The sequence below is a fragment of the Tasmannia lanceolata genome, unplaced genomic scaffold (assembly GCF_043159265.1).
Source record: "Tasmannia lanceolata isolate RefF3 unplaced genomic scaffold, GAP_Taslan_0.1 ptg000012l, whole genome shotgun sequence".
In the NCBI taxonomy this organism is placed as follows: Eukaryota; Viridiplantae; Streptophyta; class Magnoliopsida; order Canellales; family Winteraceae; genus Tasmannia; species Tasmannia lanceolata.
In genome coordinates, this window is record NW_027518689.1 from 33,416,475 (window position 1) to 33,432,928 (window position 16,454).

General features: G+C 36.7%; 1 protein-coding gene and 1 pseudogene across 1 annotated transcript; one reads left to right on the forward strand and one right to left on the reverse strand.

Annotated features, from left to right (window-relative positions):
- The first annotated feature begins 7,620 nt into the window (after positions 1–7,620).
- Positions 7,621–11,180, forward strand: TBL4 (TRICHOME BIREFRINGENCE-LIKE 4). The gene is made up of 5 exons (XM_077393157.1): positions 7,621–8,159; positions 8,245–8,437; positions 9,193–9,389; positions 9,565–9,723; positions 10,782–11,180. Exons 1-5 carry the CDS (start codon positions 7,621–7,623, stop codon positions 11,122–11,124), a joined length of 1,431 nt encoding a protein of 476 aa, XP_077249272.1. The 3' UTR covers positions 11,125–11,180.
- A 1,153-nt stretch (positions 11,181–12,333) lies between these two features.
- Positions 12,334–14,781, reverse strand: LOC143888742 (uncharacterized; annotated as a pseudogene).
- Positions 14,782–16,454: the final 1,673 nt, after the last annotated feature.

A 16,454-nucleotide genomic window follows, 5' to 3' on the forward strand; every position in this document is an offset into this window, starting at 1 on the left:
GCAGCCACATGTCCGGTAGTGATGGTGACTGACCCTAATTGTGCTGGGTGTGGCCCACCAAAGGTGAGGCCATGGACCACTTTGAATTGTGGAAATTAATTAGTTGGCTTGATTGCTTGATTTTCTAAAGAAATATGAGATTCAAAAGGCCGATTTTCAAAGCGTGGTCAATTCAACTGGTCAAAGTTTCAGTTTTTAAAGAAAACGTATCAATCTTCTCGAAAGCAATATGTTCTTTTCACCAAAGAAAGTTGTTACGCTATAATTGTGTGCTCGCTCGTGTGGAAAAACGTCTCCACCATCTCGAAGGCAAGTTTTTTTTTTCCACCAAAGAAAGTTCTGGGGCTGTAATTTGTGTGTGTGCGCGCGCGCTTGTCACGTGTGTTGATTTAAGAATTGAGAGTTAGAGACAACGGTGTGGTTTAGCTAGCAAGAACTTGTTGACATATAGCTAACTAAGGCTTAAGTTGGGATTGAAAATATAATAATAAGACTTCTTTATATAATATATCCCCACTCCTTTCTTTGATCAGAGGTGTTAAACCGGCAATGTCGCACGGAGCTCCTGGACTGTGTTTTGATAGATTTAAGTGAGGTTCATCCGTTTTTAAATACTTCCTTTGTAAGAAGAGATCAAAGGTCTTCTTAGGGTTATGATCGCAGTGGCCTAGCTGTTTTGGTCCCTTCTATAAACTACATAAACTACAGGAGCATTGGAAGGAGATACGCCGAAGGAGAACGAAAGGTAAAGTAAGACCAATTACCATCATCAGCAGGTCTATTATCGAGTGGATAACTTACGTTGATAAATGCTTTAAACCCAAAAAAGAAAGAATGCCCCTTTATCGAATTATTGGCTTGTTAGAAATTTAATCAACCTTAAGCGAAAATAGATCGTTGCCACTGACCATGATGATAAGACTGAAGCTGCTGACTGTGCATGATCCGACCATTGAAGACGCTCCTCGACGAACACAACGAACTCGGTTCTTACATCAGATCTATACAAGCCTTATGCTTAAAGCAATAGAATCACCGGCTACTCTTCATAGATCCGGGACCACTCAGAGAAAACAAAAACCCTAATGCTCTGTTTGGTTGCCGGGTTTTTTTTGTTCCCGGGAGTTATGTGGGAGAAAAAAATACCCTGGGAGATAGGTGGGAAAAAAAAAGTCCTGGAAGTATCCTGGTAAAATAAAAATCCCATGTTTGGTTATGTGGGAGAAAAAATTACCCTGGGAGATATGGTGGGAGAAAAAAAAACCTTTGTTTGGTTGCTTGAACTGTTGGGTAGAAAAAAATTCTTCTCAAGCTTATTTTTGGTTCCTGAGTTTATTTTTGTTCCTGGGGTTATCTTGGGATGGGATGAAAAGGCAATCATTACAAAAGTGGGATTAAAAAATTCACCTCACAAGTAATCATTACAAGAGTGGGATTAAAATAAACCTAGTGCTAAAAGGCAACCAAACATGGGATGGAACCAAAATTTAACTTACTCTCCCACAAAACTCCCAGGCACAAAAAAAACCCGGCAACCAAACAGAGCATAAAACCTTCGATTATTGGAAATATTCTTGCTCCCAGCAAACACATCTTTAAAAGGCTAGGTATAAATTAGTTTCCTGATCACACAAACTCTTATTCACTTTGGACACTTTTGAGAGTTATTTTTACTTATCTAAAACGCATAAATTAAAAATCTAAGTCGATGTGGACCATCCCTTAAGTGTACAAACGTTTCCAACATGGCAGTCTGTCATTTGGGTATGATTCCAATTGAGTTTCTCCTTCTAAAGGTGCTTGTGTGATTTGGAGAAGACCAGGAATATCTTTCAAGATGAATATAGATGGGGCCTCTAAGTGCAAATTAGATGAATAAGGAGGAGGAATCTATAGGGATAGCAACGCAAAAGTCATTCTAGCATATATTTTTTTTCACTACTATGGAGTGAATACCGATATGCAGGCAGAGTGCAGAGCTTTACTTGATGGTTTAAGATATTGTATAGCTATGGGGATTCAGGAAATGTGGATTTAATCAAATAACAGAGTCCTGATCAGTATCATCCAGGTAAGGGCAACACAGAGTGTTAGTCGATTCTTTATTTCTGACGAGAAATTGATGGCTTATTTAGGCTTCTGAATCTTACTATCTCACACCAAAACAGAGAAGGAAACCAAGCAGCAGAACTCTTTAGCAAATTTTGCTTGTATAAATAGAGATAATAGAATTTTTAATTTGTGGAAGGAGTTACCCAGAGAGATTAGGGGTTTGGTTCACTTAGGTTTCTAGCGAAGAGAGGTGGCTAAGTTAAAAAGAAAAGGACCGAAAGGAGATGGGTTAGTAGGCATTTAAGGGATATGTGTTAATAGGGTTGTAAGAGTTAGGGGATAAAGGGGTGAAAGAGAAGTGAGATGAAAGCGATTAGTGGTTTGACCTCAAAATTTGTAGGTTTATAGGGCTAAGGGTAGATTTTTTTGGGTAAAATAAGAAAGAGTGAAATGGCGCATTGTGGTGCTAGCATTAAAGGGTAGTTTTAATTTTTTTTCAAGGAAAATTCCTAGTCATTAGATCAAATCTCATGTGGAGATGATATTATTTTAGCTCAATGGATGTTCCATTTTAGGCATCTACGGGTGTGATTTGCTATCAAATTTGCACATTTGGTTGACCATCAAAAATTCAATGCATTTATTGCCTCCAAGTCTCAATTATATCATCATGGGACCCAATTTGCTTGATTCGCATAATCCCAATACATCAATGATATGGTAAATTTAGGGCATTGATATTTTCCTCCCCTCTAATGGATATTTTCCTCCTCTTTAACAGAAATCATTTACTTTTTAAGCCTTTTGGAGTTAACGGTGGCTCCTCCACCCCTTTGTATATCCTAACGATATCTGTCAAAGGGGGGGGGGGGGATATCACTGCCCTAAATTTAATCACTCGGATATGATCTTCATGATTTGATGTGAGTTAGGGTGAATTTTACTTTTGGCCACGATTGATCTAATTGTTGCTCCATTAGTGTTCTCAACCTTCATTTCGTGTTTGTATGAATTTCTTTCCACATGTTCTTCACACCCTTTGGGATGTGAGGTCGATTTGTATTTATAATATGATTTTAGTTAGAATAGAATAAATCAAGAGAGTAACATGCAACAATCCTCTCCTGGATCATTTGATTTAACTAAGATGAAAATAACATTATTGAATTTGAAATTAACGAGATTTAATATGCTGAATGTGGGCGTGAACTCCAATATTTTCAAAACATACAATGTTCCCACTTCATAGAATGATCGAAACTGTTCATTTGTTGATCCACAATGCAAGTAGGATGTACCGTAGATCGTCTCCATAGGATGATCCTAACCCTTCGATCGATAGAGGTTTCTATATAGTGGGCCCTACTGTAATTTTTGGAAAATACTAGGCCATTTCTTGTTGTAGCTTGACCCATTCATACACAAAAATGAAAATCGATCTCAACATGTTTTGCGTGGATTAGTTGCAAGGTAACTGACGCCAATAATGTCACACCATAATGTTGGAGGATCCCAAAGATGAAGACTCAAATCATGTAAAAGATATTATAGCAACATGGATGCTTTTAATAGTTGCATTTACTATCCATATGTACTCAAACTCAATGGTAAAGCATGCAATGGTATTCTTCTCAGAATTAGGTTTCTTTTCAACTTTTTATACCTATGAATTCAATTGGACTTAAAAGCGATAGGTTGATTGTTTACCTCCTCCTATATCTTCCTAAAGGGGGAAAAAAAAAAGAGATCTCTCAGAGTTGTTTCATGTTAAAGATGAGATTTTAAATGGTGGCCGACTGTGTGAAAGCAAGGGCGGAGAGAGAGAACCCCCTGATTTCTGATCCAACAAAAGCTCATTTTTTTTACTTTTTGTTGGATAAAAAACAAGGGTGGGGAGTTTTCTCTCTCTCCGCCCTTGTTTCCACACGGTCGTCCCCCATATAATTTCTCATTAAAGAGACTACTCGGGTTCTCCCAATAAATAAAAAGAAGAGAAACCTTTCGGTGCCTGGCATTCCACTGGCCTTAATAATGCAAGAGCACCTAGAGAATGCAGGATTCTTTATTCCAAACAGTATTCAAACTCAGGAGCACAAGCTTCACGCACATAGAGCAGAATCACAGGGATAGGCAGTAGGAATAGATTTAAAGCTTAGTCTTAGTCTTAGTCTTAGTCTTTATTTTTCAGCAGACAATGGAAATAGAAATGTTTTATGTGCAGTGGTCCATTCTATACATGTAAATGACTGAAGTTTATATGTGAAAGAAGACTAGATAAACATAACGAAGGAAATGATATCCCTGAGATATCTAAGTATATATGTTTGACGATGACGACTCTCGCTTGTGCACGGATTACCCAAAGGGGTGATATATAGTATGTCTGTCCTCTACGTTCTGTTCATTTTGGTACTACGATTGGGGCCGGCATTTACCTTAGTTTTAGTTTTCCTATAAGATTGAGCGAACCAGATCCCTTGAGAAAATGGATAGAGTCGCCACCTAGGAGGGGGCTTAGGACCCGTTTTGACTTATATGTATCGGCACCATCCTACATTCACAAGGATGGGTCCATATTCTGGTTAAGGAATTAGAAGAGATTAGGCCCCAATTCTGCCCAACTCACGTTGGTCTCTGCTTAAAACAGGGGAAATGCGAGCATGAGTCATAAGGATCTTCGCGTTTTCCAATGAGCCTTGCAAATTCGGCACAGGGATATTGGGAATGGAGGACTAGGGGCGTCTGCCTATTGAGAAGGGCTCGTACGTGCCTCGGCTCGTACACAAGGTCATTTCCTTAATCCACTTTACTCATTTTTCTGATGGTCCTAGGTCTAACCAATTTGGCTTTGAGCTTTGCCTCTTAGTGTCATGTGCACTAGAGAAGAAGCTGCTATTTTTGTATAGTGATTGTTTTCTTGTTTTAAAGAGGATTGCTTTCTATTAGCAAATTTCCTATTTTAGAGAGTATTGGAATAATTGATCGTGTTTCCGTCTTTAGAGGGAGTTAGTTTCTATTGTTAAGGTTGAAGTCTATCTCATATTAGAATTTGCTCCATAATTGCAACAGGACATGGATGAACACTATTCTCTTTGATTGCATCCATGCAGAGGGATTCTCCCCAGAAGTGAGAAACCCTGTTTGTGATTTTTGTGTGCTTCTCCCGTAGTTCTTCTTTATCACTTAGGCCCACCTCTAATGTGACCGCCTCAGGGTAAAAGATTGGCATAATTCAAGAAGATCTCTCTTGACAGTTTCGCACTCGGGTAGCTCGAGTTTGTCACGATTACTTACTTAAGAGATCGGACCATTAAAAAGTTCAAACCGCCGGAGGGAATGCCGTGGCAACCCATATTACTACATCAACTACGCTTCAAGATCTGTTCCCGTCTCTCATACAATCACGAATTAGGCATAATATCAGGCAATTAAGTCATTATTGGGCCAATTAACTCAGATAGATCTAATGGCCTAGATAAGTCTTCTCAGTCTTCTCAGTGTATCATTCCAAGTAAATAGTTATCGAAAAGTTAAATGAAATCATGGAAATGAACAGGACACCCATGTGATGCCAAATATCTTTGGAATAACCGGTATAAATAGGCGTGAGTGATCAAAAGAAGAGGCATCCAAAAAGAACCGAAGATGCATCCGTTTGTTAAGTGTATGTAGAAGAAACTTAACAAAGTTAAAGAAGAAATGACAAATAAAAAGCATTGGCTTATATAAATGGAAGATTTGAGAGTTTATAAAGCCTGCAATTTTGGTTTAAAGTCTGCTTATTAAATGCCAGAAGACAAGAAACAAGGTGAGAAAACTGCCAAAGCATGCTAAGAAGTAATAGATTGGTTTAGTATAGGAAACAACGATTTATACTAGGAAAGAGAAAGTATAAAATAATAATCTAAGAGCCACTTTGGAAGCCATTAACTACGACAGGTATAAACTATTTATGAACATTATTTTCATAAAAGATTATGTGCAAAGAAGATTATATGCATAAAATATTTTATATAAAAAAAATAAGTTTTAGCAATAGCCAAAGAGGCATTGAGGATGAACATTATTTTCGTATTAGATTATGTGCAAATAAGATTATATGCATAAAATATTTTATACAAAAAATAAGTTTTTATCATTTTTATTATTATTATTAGAGGTGGTTGTTCACAAGGTGGTTGTTCACCCTTGTAAAAGTGAGAAGGGAGATGGCTTTCTGCGAAATTGGCTAGCAAATCCCTTATTATCATTATTATTATTGCTAGACAATTTCGTAGAAATCCATTTTGCGCTCTTCTCTCTTGAAAATGTGAGCTGTGAAATGGCTTTATGTGAAATTGTCAACCAATATTATTATTATTATTATTATTATTATTATTATTATTAAGCTCTGCTTGGTAAAATCAGAGATTTTCTATTAATTTAATATGATTTACAATGAAGCTAATGAGTGGTTAAATAGAACACTAAAAGTATAAACGTGGAAAGGATTTAAAAAAAGAGAGGAAAGAGATAATCTCAATCTAATCTCGTTACCTAATAAGCCTACCTACCTACCTACCTCAATTTACCCCCAAATCAAATTAAATCAAGTATCTTAATTTATTTAGGATGCCTCATCTAACAAACTTTCCTAATCTCCCATCAAGATGATCTAATGGTGAGATCTACACCCAACCTAATGGTTGGATCTCACATACTCCAACAAGGCCCAAACCCCTCCCCCTTTATTATTATTATTATTATTATTATATAGAAAAAGAGGTGGAAATATAATTTCACTAATAATAATAGGGAAGTGATATATTCACCCCGTTTCTTCACCGAACCAGCCCCCTTCCAGTATATTTATGACTATCCCTTTTTCTTTTTCTTTTTGGTAACGAAGGGTGTCCCCACCCCCTTCCGGGGTAGGACTATTTCCCTACGGATGCGCGCAAACACCCGGAAACCATGCGAATCGATTAAGCAGGGGACGAATATATCATTTTACATTACAAGCCTACAAAGGGTGGCCCAAGGAAGAAAAAGGGACGAATATATCATTTCCCATAATAATAGGAACAGCGTGTCTTTAGCTCTCGGTGTGTTTTGACTTTTGAGGATGTCTTCAACCGGAAAACATCGACATTTGGAAAATGTGATTGCTTGTACAAGGTACTACCTTGGATTTTGCACTTACCATTCCTCCAATAACAAAGAAAAAAATAAGATATTCGCACTCCTCTTCCCAGCATTTCCATCCCTTTACTTTGTCTTTTTCTCAAAAACAAACAAACAAGAAGAGGTAGAAACCAAATTTCCATACCCTTGATCAATGATGACAGGAAAGCTTTTAAGGCATTGATTCAAGATTCCCCATCAGATCAACGGTTCTGATGACACAAGGTACTAGACCGTTTTTTTTAAATAACCAAGGCGAGCTCATCTTGCCTTTCGGACTCCAATTTCAAATCCTAAATAAAAACCCACCTTTCTCATAAAAAAACTATAAGAACATAGAGATCACAAAGAGATAAAAAAACCCAAGAAAAAAAATCTAAGCTTTCCCTCTCTTTCCTTCTTCTCATGGATTCCACCAAGAATCCCATTCTTTCCCCAGAATTCTCCAAATATTTCACTCAATCTTTCCGTTCCAAAAGCCCTGCCTACATGGCCTCCCTTTTCTTCCTCACCCTTTTCTTCTTCGCTCTAATAATCGCCGGAATCTCGCCGGCATTCACGCCGCAAATCCTCTCCGTCTCGAATTCTTCTTCCTTCTTCTCTTCTCTCATGAATTCTTCCCGTTTTACCCCTTCCCAATCCAAGAATTACACCGACAATGTCATTGTTGCCACTGCTGCTGCAAATTTCAATGTAACACTCCTAAAGAAACCCGAAGGAGAGAGAAGTGAAAGTTCAAGAAAGGAAAAGATTGATAAAGAAAAAAAAGATCTGATATCTTGTGATCTTTATGATGGAAATTGGGTCGTTGATTATTCGAAACCGAATTACGCGCCTGGATCTTGTCCGTTCATCGACGACGCTTTTAATTGTATTCGAAATGGACGGCCGGATTTTAATTTCACTAGATTATGGTGGAAGCCCAAACGGTGCAAGCTCCCAAGGTAGAAAATTTTAGTTTTCTTGTTACAAACTTTGTTTTCATGAGAAAATACTAAATGGGTATTTGATTTTCTTTGATTTTTGTAGGTTGGATGGGAAAAAGATGTTGGAGATGTTAAGAGGGAAGAGATTGGTTTTTGTTGGGGACTCATTGAATAGAAATATGTGGGAGTCGCTCGTGTGCATGTTGAGGGAGTCTTTGGAAGATAAAAAGAGAGTTTGTGAGATTTCGGGAAGGCATGAGTTTAGAACTGAAGGTTTCTATGCCTTTAGATTCGCTGTAAGTTCTTAGAAAACTTGAGTTTGATCTTGAATTTTATATTTCTTTTCTTGTTTTTTGGTAACCAGGAATTGGATTCCAGTGATGCATGGTTATCTGATTCCGGTGAGTTGGGTAACGTGTTAAATGAGAATATCTGGGAGATATTCCAACGATCTTTCTGGATAAATTCTAGATGAATCCTAGAGGATATCTCTTAACGTTATTAGTCAGAGATTGAATTCTAGCCAATAGTGTTGTTTGCATATGTTTATCAAGAGTCTCTCTCTCTAGCTGGTATTTCCCTATTCACTGCCATGTTTTGATAAGTGCACTGACTCATCTTGTCTTTTATAATTTAAACTGCTGCCCAAGGTTATTAGTTATTACACTTCCCAAAAAAACTCTCAGAAGCCGATGAAACAAAAGAACAGACAAGTTTAGTTTGTGTAATTATTAAAACATGGTAGTTAATAGGGCTAGTGTATTTACTAGTACTCTTTTACACTAGAGGGGGATATCCCAAGTAAGAAAAAAAGGAAAATATATCATTTCCCTTCTCAAAAAGCTATCATTAGCGAACTACAAAAGTGTTTAGTAAATTAGTTAAGGAATGTTATTATTAAAACAAGAGAGAGTTATATTAACATTTGCATTTGTTTAATATGTTTTAATTATCTTTGAATGAATGTGAGAATACTACTATATGTACAAGAAATTATCTCTTACAAGCATTAGTTGTAGCTAAATTATGTGCAATCTTTCTCATCATGTAGGATTTTAACTCCACAATCGAGTTTGTACGATCCCCATTCCTCGTCCAAGAATGGGAAGTGGCGGTGAACTCGACCGGCACTAAGAAAGAAACCCTCCGACTCGATGTAATTCAGAGCTCCGCCTCCAAGTACAGGGACGCCGATATAATCATCTTTAACAGTGGCCACTGGTGGACACATGAGAAAACGTCTCGCGGGTAATTTTAGAGAGCTTGAATCTTTAGTCCCCATAGTTCATATTAGTTGTGAATAGTAGATGATCATTAATTACCTCAATTATTCAGATGATACCCCTGAAAAGATTATTTTGGGATTTTGTTTTCGTCTATTAGGCATGCTAATACATAATGTTCCACCCTCTTTCTCATACAGAAAGGATTATTATCAGGAAGGTAATCATGTGTACGCGGAGTTGAATGTTGTTGATGCATATAAGAAGGCTTTGCAGACGTGGGCAAATTGGGTCGATGCAACTATCAACTATAACCGGACTCGGGTCTTTTTTCGGGGTTATTCTGCATCTCATTACAGGTAAATAAACTTCACTAATCTGCTACATCGTTCACTAATGAAATTCTAACTTTAATATGGAGTTAATGATCTCTTTGGTCAATTTCAGTCCTGCTTAATCATATTACTCTGTCAATCCTTCTTAATCATATTATTCTGTAATTTTGAAATTACAAATCTGATACATTGTTCGCTAATGAAATTATAACTTTAATATGGAGTTACTGATCTCTTTGCTCAATTTCAGTCCTGCTCAATCATATTATTCTGTCAGTCCTGCTTAATCATATTATTCCGTAATTTTGAAATTACAAATCTGAACTCAAACAAAATAGCCACAAAATTTTTAACCTATAGACCTTTAATACTTGTGTTGATTGCAATTATTACCCTAAGAAAATAAGGAAGAATTCTGAAATTTTACTTGAATTATTTGAGTCGACGCAATAACTATATACACCTAATGGAAGAATATGTGATCAGTGAAATGCTGAATTTTGTTGGATTACAAATCTGAACTCAAACAAAATAGCCACAAAATTTTTAACTTATAGACCTTTAATACTTGTGTTGATTGTAATTATTACCCTATGATAATCAGGAAGAATTCTGAAATTTTACTTAAATTATTTGAATCGACCCAGTAACTATATACACCTAATGGAAGAATATGTGATGAGTGAAATGCTGAATTTTGTTGGCCCCAATTGAATGGATCGATTATGCTTGTAATGCATAAGTGAAGATAAAGGAGCTAGGGAGATACTTGGTCAAAGGACCCATGCAGAGCTCCACTGATGATGCTCAAATGCATACAAGTTGTAACATGTGACTTGATTTACTTTAAGGTATCAAAATAACTTACAAGTGACTTGGGAGAAATTATATGATGAAAGGGTGTACAAACATGTAAAGGAAAGCTACTGTTGGATCAAATATCAAGGACAGTACTTCTAACGTACCACTTTTACATGTTTTTATGCCCTTTTATCATATAATTTCTCAGTTCTTTATCCTTTTGCCTTGGAATCTCAACAATTTTTCCTCAAAATGCTGATTTTTTCTCTCAATATTTTCAGGGGTGGGCAATGGAATTCCGGTGGGAGTTGCAACGGTGAGACCGGACCGATTACGAATGACACATACTTGGCAAAATATCCGCGGATGATGAGCATTCTTGAATCAGTGATCACTGATATGAGAACACCTGTTTCCTACCTCAACATAACAAGGATGACCGACTACCGGAAAGATGGCCACCCATCCATTTTCCGGCAGCCTGCAGCAGCCGGAAAACAACCTCCGGCAGGGATCCAAGACTGCAGCCACTGGTGCCTTCCAGGAGTCCCAGATGCATGGAATGAACTTCTCTATACTGAGCTTCTGGTCAAGACTGACCATTTCCGAATCAGTCCAAATTGATTTTACTTTCTCTAGCCATTCGAAGAGTGTATATACACCGCTTTCAAATGTTCTATATGTGTATAATGTAAGTTTCTTTTACACCCAAATGCAAGGGAGGCCCTTTTCAAATTTCTTTGAAATTCACTTAGGGCCCATTTGGATGCCGAGAAGATTTTAATTTGGATTTCTCACATTTGCAGCCTTTTTGCATTGTAATTAGGATCCGGATCAAATTCCTGGATTTCCAATTCAGCAACTGACCCTGAAAAAAATCAGATTTCCAAATTTGCTGTGGAAATAAGAAAGGCAGTTTACTTCACCTTCTTTCCTCCTCAACCTCTCCCCTCTACTGGGAAGTACCCCATTCCCTCTCTCTCCCTCAACATGAGCTGCCGGATCTATTCATTTTGTATTCCAAATCCAAATACAATATATGAGGTATCCAAATGGGCCTTACTTTCGGTAACAACTGATGAGAGAGAGAGAGAGAGAGAGAGAGAGAGAGAGAGATTTGGGTCTATGAGTCAAACTTCTTTACCGTCCTTAAAGAAAAAAGGATTTGCTAGGGAATTTCGAGGAAACCAATTCCAAGCCAAATTTTGCACGAGAAAACAGCCACCTCAGATGAACTTAATAAATATGAGAAAATCTGTTGACAAGTCAGCTTGTGTGGCTGTTCTACATTATATTTCCAACTGTAAAAAGCACTATGAAAGTACCAAAAATCTGAAATTTCAACATTTTAAAAGAGGCCCACTTATCTTGAAGCTTTAGAGGTATAATTAAAAGACAAAGAAACCATCTACTCTTCTTCCTTGTTTTCTCATCCTTGTTGTCTTCTGATTCATTGCCATGATACTGGCCGGCATGTCCGCCAGTAACTCACTGGTGGGTTCAGGGTTGATATTTAAAAAAAAAAACTGAAAATCTTTTTTTGTAGATATCCATTTTCGTAGAGGCACATAAGATATCTCAGCACAACGGCATATTAATGGCACCAAGGAAAAAAGTTATGTTATATGGACTTGTATGTAACTATTGCTTAGAATATTCCACACAGTGGCGGAGCCAGGAATTTACACTTGGGGGGGCCGGACTAATTGTAAAAAAAATGCAAGATATACTCTATATATGTATATTCTTTCATAGAATAAAAAGGTTTGACAAAAAAAGTATATATATCTTTGATTGACATGCACAAAAAACCAAAAAAGTATACAAATCTTTCTATTGAAGCTGTGCCCGCCGATTTTTCATAGAATAAATATCATCTATGATCATGTCTGTATTGAAACTCTCAGCGATTTCTTTTTCGATGTAGACAATTAAACAATCTGCAAGAAAGTCATCCTCCATCTTGTTACGAAGTCTTGTTTTAACAAGCTTCATAGCCGAAAATGCACGTTCTGTAGTTGCAGTTGAAACTGGAAGAGTCAACACAAGACGTATCAATTTATCAATCAAATAATAGATCATTGACTTTCCCGTTGCACTTAATCTCTGTTGCACTTAATCTCTGGCAAAGTTCAGAAATTGTGGAAATATTTTAAAAATCCGGATGCTGAATTATATCAAGCTCATGCTGCAGTTGAAATCTCAAATGAATTTTTTCCTGTTCTGAGAAATCTTGAGGATAAAATCTCTCCACAAGATTACAAATATCATCAATTTTAAAAGATTTATAAGCATCCTTCGGATCAAGAGCAGAACTAAGAATAAGAACTTCCATTGCTTGCTCACTGAATCTACTGTTTAGCTCTTGCAATTGAGAGTCTATTGCAGCATTAAACATATCAACCCGATAATGGTGGTCCATCGTAATGGGATCCTCTGAATGACGTGGGCGACCACGACCTGCTGTATAATGGGCACTCATATCAGGAATATCAATCCCACGTCTTTCGCAAAATGATTTCACTTTCTCAAGCAAACCATTTATGCTGTCTTCCCTCAACTTCTGAATGAGTAATTTTGTAGTTGAGACCAAATGTAGAGCATTCAAAATGTCTTGAGAACAATTTTGCAAAGCTTGACAGAGAATATCAGTGATTCCCATGATTTCTTTCATCAAGTGTAATATAAAAAGAAATTCAAAGGATGTCATCACATCATAAGCGGCATCTGCATCACCACGTTGAGAGGAAGTGGTTCCTTCATCGATGATATTCATAAGCACTGCGCAAGATGAAGAAAACATCTTTAGCAAGCTGCAAATAGAATTAAAATGGGAGCCCCATCGAGTATCACCGGCTCGTTGCAAAGTACCAAGTTGATTAGCCCCTCTACCAGTCGCAATCTCATCGATAGCAATCAAATGTGCAATATCAGCCGCTTGGTTAGATTGTAATTCATCATGACGCTTACAAGAGGCACCGACGATATTAACAATGGAAGACAGCTTTGAGAAAAAGTGATGAATAGGAAACACTTCTCTCGATGCTCCAACCAATGCTAATTGTAATTGGTGAGCTAGACAATGCACATAATATGCATATGGGCAATCTTTAAGAAATAAGGCTTGTAAACCATTCCACTCACCACGCATATTACTAGCACCATCGTACCCTTGACCTCGAATGTTTTGAATGTTAAGATTATGATGAGAGAGAACGGTACATATCTCCTTTTTAAGAGTAGTGCAGTAGTATCTCTAACATGCACGATATCAAAAAAACGCTCTCTAATAAAACCATCATTATCAACAAACCTCAAAACAAGAGCCATTTGATCTCTCTTAGACTCATCTCGAGCTTCATCAACAATAATGCAAAACTTTGCATCCCCAATTTCGTCACGAATTGCACTACGCACTTTACTTGAGATAATATGCAGAATTTCCTTTTGAATTGTGGGCGATGTGTATTTGGCATTCTTTGGAGCATTTTCTAAGACAACCCCAGAAACTTTTTCATTATAGTCTACTAGAATCTTTATCATTTCAATAAAATTACCTCAATTTTTTGAACTAAAGCTTTCATCATGACCTCTAAAAGCACATGATTGAAATGTTAGCCAGCGAACAGTGTCTATGGAGGTCTTGAGTCGCAATCGGTTATTCTCAATCTCTTGTGATGTTTGTTTTTCTATGAGTTTATCAATATGTTGCAATTGATTCAATAAATCTCGACAAGCTTTCTCAGCAGTCTTATGTGGTGAATTAGGATCTTTTCCAACATGACCTAGAAAGGCACAGTTCAATCCGTCATTCACTTTTTTCCAATTTCGAAACCCTTCACTTGTAAACGCGCCTCATCCCGGGCGTCCTGTTGGTTCTTTACAAAAAAGATAGCATGGCAAACAAAATGCAGCATCCTTTAAAGGGGAGTATTCTAACTAAGAAAATTTTTTAAACCAAGAAGATTGAAATCGGCGAAGATGATTTTCTGCTCCTGGAAGAGGATATTCTGAAAGTAGAAATTGATATGCTCCAGCTCTAAGATATGCACGCCGAATTTCATCTCTTTGATGAACAGGATATTCCCATATTTGAGGACGTAGTGCTGGATCACGTACTAAGGAAGTAGTATTAACTTCTTCATGATGGATTCTTGGTAACTTAGAAGGATGTTGCTCAATATTTGACATGTTAGCGTTTAATGGAGATGGTGCAATGACTTCTGAATCATTAACATTCTTCTTCTTGAAGAATGCATCGATAGTTTTTGGTTTGCCCATGATTCAACTTAAAATTTTGAGGAGTGCTTTCACCTGAAATCAAAAAGCTCTCTTCTCAATGGATTGGAACAAATGGAAAACTAGAATTGGAGAGAATTTAAAGAATTATATGTATTGGACAGTCATGCTGTTGGGATTTGGTAAATTGATTGTGTATATTTGGGCATGCAAGCGTGTGAAGCATATATTTAAGCATAATTACAAGAGTTTTAGGAATAAAGTACGCTTTTAATAAGCTATTCAATGATTAATTAGGATATGCTAAGAAAATAAAGGACTTCAAATACTCATGTTTTTATAAGAGGAAAGAGCTTCATTTTGAAGGAAAATAGAGAAATGGACGAGCATTACTGACCTCAAGAACAAGATGAGGAATGCAAGGGCCTTGGAGTGTTATTGGTCTGATGACAATTGACAAACTAGAATTATGATGGGATTTGTACTGGAGCTTGAGGTACTTGCATGCAGCTTTCCAAGCAGCTAGAAAAGCCTGATGATTTTTCATATTTATAACATTAACAAAGTACTTCATTTCCTTATAATAACAAGAACCCAATTCCAAGATAACCGTGGCATTTTCATGTGAAACATATTCTTTTGTCGAAATTAGACATGGGTTCACAAAAAAAAAACCATTGGAAGAGCCAAAGAGCAGATAAAAGCTCCTCTCTTGCTCTCTGTCTGTAGATTTTTTTATTTGTTTAAAATTTACTCAAGGAAGACTACACATGTAACACATTGAAAATTGAAACTAAAATTTGGGTATGGGAGAAATGTGAAGGAGAAAGAACTGAAAGGAACATTGCTTTTCAAAAATAATATATTAATGCACTAATGCTAAATCTAACTCAAGCAGACAAGCATGATAAGTTGAATATTCTTAAGGGAAAGATATAAATATTAAATATATCCACTAATCCATGAACTGAACATGTGTTTCAAGAGAACTTTAAAAATTGGAAACAAAAGAAAGGAAAAGGGGTCACATAAATAGAAGTTACAAAACCATGACTTTGTGATTTTTCAAGATATACAATTCTGATGCCTCTGTTAGAAAGGAAAAAAGAGAGTTAAATCTTAAAACCTATGATAGATTAGATATAGGAAGTTTTTCATGAAAATGGGATGCAAGTCATAATCCAAAACAACCAAAGCCTTAAATGATTGAACAGGGCCTTATTCTCAATCCAAAATAAATATTTTTTGAAAAGCCTAATCCAAAATCAAACAGAGAATTCCCCTCTCCCAGCTGGCCAGCTTTAAAAAATCATTTTTAAAATTAGGTGTTTACACCAAGATTGTAAAATCCTGGGTTTTAGAAGCTAAAACCTAGATTTCATAAGGTAAAACTTGGATGGTACAGTTTGAGGATTGTAAAATCCCTGTACAATCCAGGTTTTAGCTTATAAAATCCAAGTTTCAGCTTATAAAAATTAGATTTTAAATTGTAAAATTCAGGGTTTTGCAACCCTCAACCCTGCTGGATTATAAAATCTATGTTTGATGTTTCCAAATGAGTAATGACCAAATTCCAAATAGTCAAATAGAGAACGAGAAAGCCGAAAGAAAGACAGAAAAAAAAAAGAGAGATTTGTGACATACCTCTGAAGTCTGAACTGTGTGCCTTCTTCTTCTAACTTCTTCTTCTTCTAACTTCTTCTTCTTCAGTTCTT